Raw genomic sequence first — 7,500 nt, forward strand, 5'->3', positions numbered from 1 at the left:
AAGAAAAGCAAAGGGAACGAGAGGAGAGACAAAAGGAGCGAGATCTGAAACGCGAAGAGTTAGAAGTTCAGGAGAGGGAAAGACAGCGCGAATATGAAGCGAACGAGGCCGAGAAGCAGCGTGCCCACGAGCTGGCCCTTGCTCGCGTGAGACCCGAGAACCTTTCACTCAATGACAGTCGTGATCATTACCCTAAATTAAGAATGCCTCTATTCACTGATGGTAATGATGATATTGATGATTATTTGCGTAGATTTGAGAAATTAGCTGCTTTGCAAGGATGGAATTCTAATGATTATCATATTTACCTTGGCTCACTCTTGGGAGGTAAGGCCTTGCAAATTTACGTAAGTTTGGCAGACGACATTTTGAAGGATTACAGTCAGTTAAAAGACGCGTTGTTGAAGGCGTATAACGTTGACGCTGACTCATACCGTAAAAAGTTCAAAGAAAGCAAAGTTGGTGATACTGAGACTTACGTTCAGTTAATTACGAGAATGACCCAGTATTTAGATCACTGGTTAATCATGAGTAGTGTCGAAAGGGAATACAACTCGTTGTTTGACTTTTTGATACAAGACCAGCTGTTGAGTAATTGCCCTCTTGACCTTCGCATCTTTCTCAAAGAACGGACGTTCGCAAGTACAGTGGAAATGGCTCAAACAGCAGATAGGTATCGTTGCGCCCATAGAGCTGGTAGAGGTCATAAAACACCTGTTAAAGATGAATCTGCTTATAAGAAAGATACGAATGTTCCCCTTAAGGATGTGATTTGTCACCACTGTTCCAAAGTGGGTGACATACGTCCTTCTTGCCCCGAACTTAAATTCGCGAAACCCAAGACTTCTCAGAAAGTAAATGCTGCATTTAAGGCTAATGTAAATTACGATCGCAAGTACAGTATTACGTGTGATGGATCCTTAAATGGCAAGCCAGTGAATGTACTTTTTGATTCGGGTTGCTCGTCAGTTATAGTGAAGGAATCGCTCGTGCCCGCCTCGGTCAAGCGAGGAAAGGTGGTTGCGCTGTATGACTACCTGGGGGAGCGGCGCGAATTCCCCACCGCACGTTGTCTGATTAGGAGTAAATTCCTGAATGGGTGGTTTGACGTCGTGGTTGCGCCGATAAAGTTCACGGATGTCCTCATAGGTATGGTGCCGGGGGTCAAGGCGTCGAGCGTGAACATTCCGAACACGAAAGCAGCCAAAACTCCTCAGAGGAGCGAAATTAATGCTGTTGCGACGCGGGCCGCCAAAGCGAAGGAAAATGTCGGTCCTGACAAACTAATTGTTCCCAGCTTCAAATTTGAGAACGTCTCTAAGCAAGACTTCATGGATGCTCAGTCCTCTTGCCCGTCTCTAGAACACATTCGTTCTAAGGAAAGAATTAAAGCTATTGTCACTGTTAAAAGTCGTTCGGTAAAATTCGAACGAGTAAATGGGTTGATTTACCGTATTTGCGTAAAGAGCAAACACGAACACGAAATCGGAGAGAAACAATTGGTTGTGCCCCGTAGATTTATTCCAATAATTTTGTCTATGGCTCACGATTCCCCTTTGGCAGGTCATTTCTCTCATCGAAAGACTACAGAAAAGGTATTCCATAAATTCTTTTGGCCAGGAGCAGGCGCAGAGATCAAACGCTACTGTCGCTCTTGTCATGCTTGCCAGAAAACGGTCCCTAAGGGCAAGATCAGAAAGGCCCCCATGGTTCAGATGCCAGTCATAAGCGAGCCGATTTCCCGAGTAGCGATTGATATCGTCGGGCCGATCTCCCCGCCCTCGAGCCGAGGCCACAAGTATATGTTGACCTTGATTGACATGGCCACCAGATTTCCTGAGGCAGTTCCTCTGAGAAATATCGACTCGGTAACTGTTGCTGAAGCGTTGTTAACCATTTTCGCTCGTGTAGGAATACCGAAAGAGATTCTTTCTGATCGTGGTACACAATTTAAGTCTGATTTGATGGCAGAGATCAACCGATTACTTTCTGTTAAAGCATTATACACCAGTCCGTATCACGCGTGTTGTAATGGTACCGTCGAACGTTTTCACGCAGTGCTAAAAGCTATGTTGAAAAAGCTCTGCAGCGAACGACCACATGACTGGGATCGTTACATCCCATCCGTCTTGTTTGCGTATCGCGAGATTCCTCACGATACGCTAAAATTTAGTCCGTTTGAGTTGCTGTACGGCCGTAAAGTACGTGGCCCTTTATCAATTCTGCATAATTTATGGACTAAAGATATTGATGGGGAGGTTAAGAGTACCTATCAATATGTATTAGATCTGAGATCTAGATTAGAACAATCGGCTCAACTAGCATCCGCTCATGCAGACGTGAATAGCAGAATGTACAAGACGTACTTCGACAGGAAAGCTAGAGCTCGAACGTTAAAAGAAGGGGATGAAGTACTTGTGTTGTTGCCAACTTCGCATAACAAACTAACTGTTCAGTGGAAGGGTCCCTATTCTGTTGTACGCAAGCATGAAAATGGTGTAGACTATGGAATAAAAATAAAAGGGAAAATAAGGCTTTATCATGTGAACATGCTGAAGAAATATGAAAGACGCGAAAATGGCATTTCTCACTCTCAGGTGTGCCAAGCTTGCGTGGTAGATGCTTCTGATCCCATAGATAAGAACGCTAATGGCGTATGTGATATACCCGAATTGTATAATCCTGGTAAATACGAATTTAATTTTAACTCTGAACTCTCAAATGAACAAACCTCAGAGCTAAACCATCTAATCGCTGATTTTCTTGACGTATTTGTCGATAAACCAGGCATGACCAGTACAGTAGTTCATGATATTCATTTGACTACAGAGGTTCCCGTTCATACGAAGCCTTATCCTATTCCATATCATTTACGTAACGCTTTTGACGAGGAAGTGGAAAGGATGAGGGAATTGCGAGTAATTGAACCGTCAACCTCTGCTTATTGTTCACCTGTAGTACAGGTGAAGAAGGCCGACAACTCGTGGCGCTTTTGTGTAGATTTCAGGTCTCTTAATGACATAAGCCTCTTTGACGCTGAGCCGATGCCGACCATGGAAGAAGCGTTGGGTAGTTTCGTGGGAGATTCATACTTTACGGAAATTGATCTCTGTAAGGGTTACTGGCAAATTCCTCTGAGTGATAAGGCGAAGCAGTACACCGCGTTTGCTACACAGAAGTATGGCCTTATGCAGTTTAGAAAATTACCATTCGGTTTACGTACGGCGTGCGCTACTTTCATTAGACTGATGCGTAAGGTAACTGCTGGTCTAAACAATGTTAATTGTTATTTTGACAACTTGGTTATACATAGTCAGACATTTTCTGATCATCTTTTGCATTTGAGGAAAGTTTTGGAGCGTTTACGCGAGCACGGGTTAACCGCCGGGCCAAGTAAATGTTATTTTGCTTATCCTAGCATAAAATATCTAGGATTTAATCTTAGTGATAAGGGATTAAGTACACTTCCTGATAAAGTTAGTGCCATTAAGAACATGCCTTTACCGGAGACGAAGAAGCAGTTACGCAGCTTTCTCGGAACTCTCTCGTTCTACCGAAAGTTCATTCCGAATCTGGCAAACCTCGCATATCCCCTGAATGCTTTGTTAAAGAAATTTAGTCCTAATAAACTGAATCTGACCCCTAGCCTCGTTGACAGGATTAACGAATTAAAAGATCTCTTGATGAATGCCCCTATTCTAACTTTGCCCGACTACAGTAAGACTTTCTATCTTCGCACTGACGCGAGTGATACTGGCCTCGGGGCCGTCTTGTTGCAAAGTGTCGATGGCGTCCTCGTGCCCATCGCCTACGCAAGTAGAAAACTTAAAGATCGGGAGACTCGTTACGCTGTCATTGAACGAGAAGGGTTGGCGATCGTTTGGGCGATCGAAAAATTCTATTGTTATTTGTATGGACGCGAATTTATTCTGCAAACTGATCAACAGCCATTAAAGTATATTAAAAACATGAAAAACAGCAACGGTCGGCTTATGCGCTGGTCACTCGCCCTTCAGTCACATTCATTCACAATAGAATATATAAAAGGCCAAGAAAATGTTGGAGCTGACATACTCAGCCGATGTTCTGTATAAAGTTTTGTTCTTGTTTACGTAACAACCTTACGTTATTATTAATGATAATTTAAGTTGAGTGAAACCCCACTTTTCGCTGAAATCTTGCGATTTAATTTGAATTGGGGGGCTTTGTAAAGGGTTTCTTTTAGTGATGGTTTCACTATTTTTATTATGCGTGTGTGTTTGGTGTGCGGATGAGGTGTAAGGTTCATTTGGTTCACCTCCACCCGTTCGGACGGCAGCTTCGAGTCCACCAAAGCCTCATGTCAACCATGGTCGGTGGTTGCCATTCTATGGTTTGCCACTCTATTCCGAGCTCCACACCTGAACACATTAACTGGGCTACATTTTGATAGCTGCAGCCCGCTCCACCAGTGGCTCCTTTAGGACGAATATACTCCAGGTGCCTGAATCTAAGGCTGGAAACCTTCACTCCGTTCCACCGAATATTTCACCGACTACTACTGCAATCACGAGTTTTTATTTTATCTTGTATTTGTGTGAATTGTACATTTTTGAGGAATATAACTATGAAAGTGCAATATCGTATTTAATATGCCCCGAGATGATCTATATCCCAGAGGATACCATAAAAGAACCTGTGGTTAATTGCAAATAAGAACCAAACCAAAGAAACCACGGACAATACTTATACATATATACATATATATTTATATATATTTATATATATTTATGTATGTATATGTGTATAGATACACATATATATATTTATACATATGTATGTCTATATTTGTATATATATTTATATATATGAATATATATATTTATATATATATATATATATATATATATATATATATATATATATATATATATATATATATATATATATATATATATACACATCTATACATATACATATATATATATATATATACACATTCTCATACATGAACAAATGTGTATCTACATACATGAATAAATGTTTATACACACGTATATATGTACATATATATATATATATATATATATATATATATATATATATATATATATATATATATATAATATTATATATATATATATTATATATATATATATATGTGTGTGTGTTTTGTGTGGTGTGTGTGTGTGTATGTGTGTATGTGTGTGTGTTTCATTATATATATATACATTTTATACATATACACATATATATATTATATATATATATTATACTATATATAAAATACTATATCTAATATATATTATATTGTTATATTAATATATATATATATATATATATCATAGTATATTATAATATTTTATCTATATTATAAATATATATAATATTATATATATGTACAAACACACATATCTATGTATATATGTAATTAAATATATTTATATATTTGTATATTTGTTTAGATACATATTCAATATATATTCTTCTTTTTCTCCTCCTCCTCCTCCTCTTCTCTTCTCCTCCTCCTTCTTCTCTTTGGATATATTTTGTTTACTTGGTTATCTCAGTGCCAAGGTATAGCGGATATGCAAGCCATGCCCACTGTGTGTTAGATTATTAATTTAATTTATTTGAGAGTTTAAAGGGAAAGGCATGTGTAGTCTGGCAGGGGCTGGAAAGGTAAGCTGTGTTGAGAATGAATGAGGTCGCTATTCATAAGGTAAGGTCTTGGAAGAATTAGTATTTGCGTTTTGCAAAGCATAAACCTGTTTGGTAATCTGCAGTAATGTATTTATATGATATACAGTTATGTACATTTGACTATATATATATATATATTTTAATATTATAAAATTATATATATATATATATATATATAAATATTATTTATATACATACACACACACAAAACATTCCTTGTGAAACAACCAGATCCAAGGGGTTAAGATTCTAATGCAGTCTGTGCCATGTTCATAATAAAATGATATATAAATATCTGTTTCATTGAGTTTTCCTTTAATTTTTAAGGTACAAAGGATTCTACAAAACAGCCTAAGGGGTACAGATGAACTAAAAGGCTGGACACCCCTGACCTAATGACAAACAAACTAATAGATTTTTCAGCAGCTTCCAATCATGGGGCTCTTAGATAGCAAACATAAATTAAGAAGGATCAGCATTTGGGATTTTGCTTTTATGCATAACAACACCAGACACGTAACAAGGACATGAAAGCTGGATGTTCTTCTGTGTTCCTCTCAGACTAACACAAGAACTGAGATGGAAGCTTGGTTACATGAATTCAATGGTTTATCGCTTGTGGCTCAGAGAGAAAAGACCAATACTAATAATGAATGATTTATGTGTAGATAATAACAACAATAATAAAAAGGGTATTTATAATAACAGTTATAGTAATAATAATAAAAAATCAGACAAAAGGAATGGAAACCATGGATAGATTTTGTGACAACCGAGTGTACATTTATGTGTATGTATATATATGTATATATGTATATATATATATATATATATATATATATATATATATATATAATATATATATTTTATATATAATATATATTTTGGGGTGTGGTGTGTGTGTGTGTTGTGTGTGTGTTTGTGTGTGATTTGTGTGTGAGTGTGTGTGTGTGTGTGTTTGGTGGTGTGTATATATATATATTTTATATATATATATATATATATATATATAATATTATAATATATATATATATATATATACATGTATGTATACATGTATGTGTGTGTGAGAGTATAAATATGTATAAGAATGTAATATAATTATATGAAAATATCCATATAAAATGTATATTACATTAGTTAAAAACCACACAGCCAAATCCTCACACATGCTGATGACCATTATCTAGGGAATGTAAGGATTTAATTTATAGTTTTTCATTGTAATAGACATATGGGGTATGAATGAAAATGGTAATTTCACATGCAACAAGGCATTTATGCATTTTGATTATTCTTGAACTAGAATTACATATGTATTTCTGTAGATGTAAGGGCAACGCTTCAAATATATCTAGTGGTGCATATATTCTTTTTCATTTATGCCTTTTTAAAGATGCTAACAATAATTTATCCTGAATTCTTTCTCATGGTATTAAAAAAACTACAATTGTCAACTAATATATTTCAGACATATACACAGATAAATATACACGCAGATGCAAATATAAGTGTGTGTTTTTGCATGTGGACTCGATATATCAAAAAAAAAAAAAAAACATATATATATATATTAATAAAATAAAATATATATAAAATATTATATATTAATATATATTATATTATATTACTACTATAATAAATACAAGAAGTTTCCTCCTGTAATTTTGGTCTAAAATCATGCTAAATCAAAACCTCGTGTATAAATCAGCCAACGACTTTCCACATCTGTAACTTTATTGATGAGGGGGAGAAGCATCTTCTTTAAGACTATGGACATTCGTGGCCATTTTTTCTAATCACCCCCAGTCAGTGAGG

The 7,500-nt window shown here is 36.4% G+C and overlaps 1 protein-coding gene across 1 annotated transcript in view; it reads left to right on the forward strand.

The window, feature by feature from the left end:
• Positions 1 to 4,094, forward strand: part of LOC119568543 — a 4,212-nt gene extending 118 nt beyond the window's left edge. The window contains exon 2 of the mRNA XM_037917083.1: positions 58 to 4,094. Coding sequence (XP_037773011.1) covers positions 58 to 4,094 — 4,037 coding nt within the window. The remainder of the gene's footprint in view (positions 1 to 57) is intronic.
• Positions 4,095 to 7,500: the final 3,406 nt, after the last annotated feature.

The sequence above is a fragment of the Penaeus monodon genome, chromosome 44 (genome assembly GCF_015228065.2).
Source record: "Penaeus monodon isolate SGIC_2016 chromosome 44, NSTDA_Pmon_1, whole genome shotgun sequence".
Lineage (NCBI taxonomy): Eukaryota > Metazoa > Arthropoda > Malacostraca > Decapoda > Penaeidae > Penaeus > Penaeus monodon.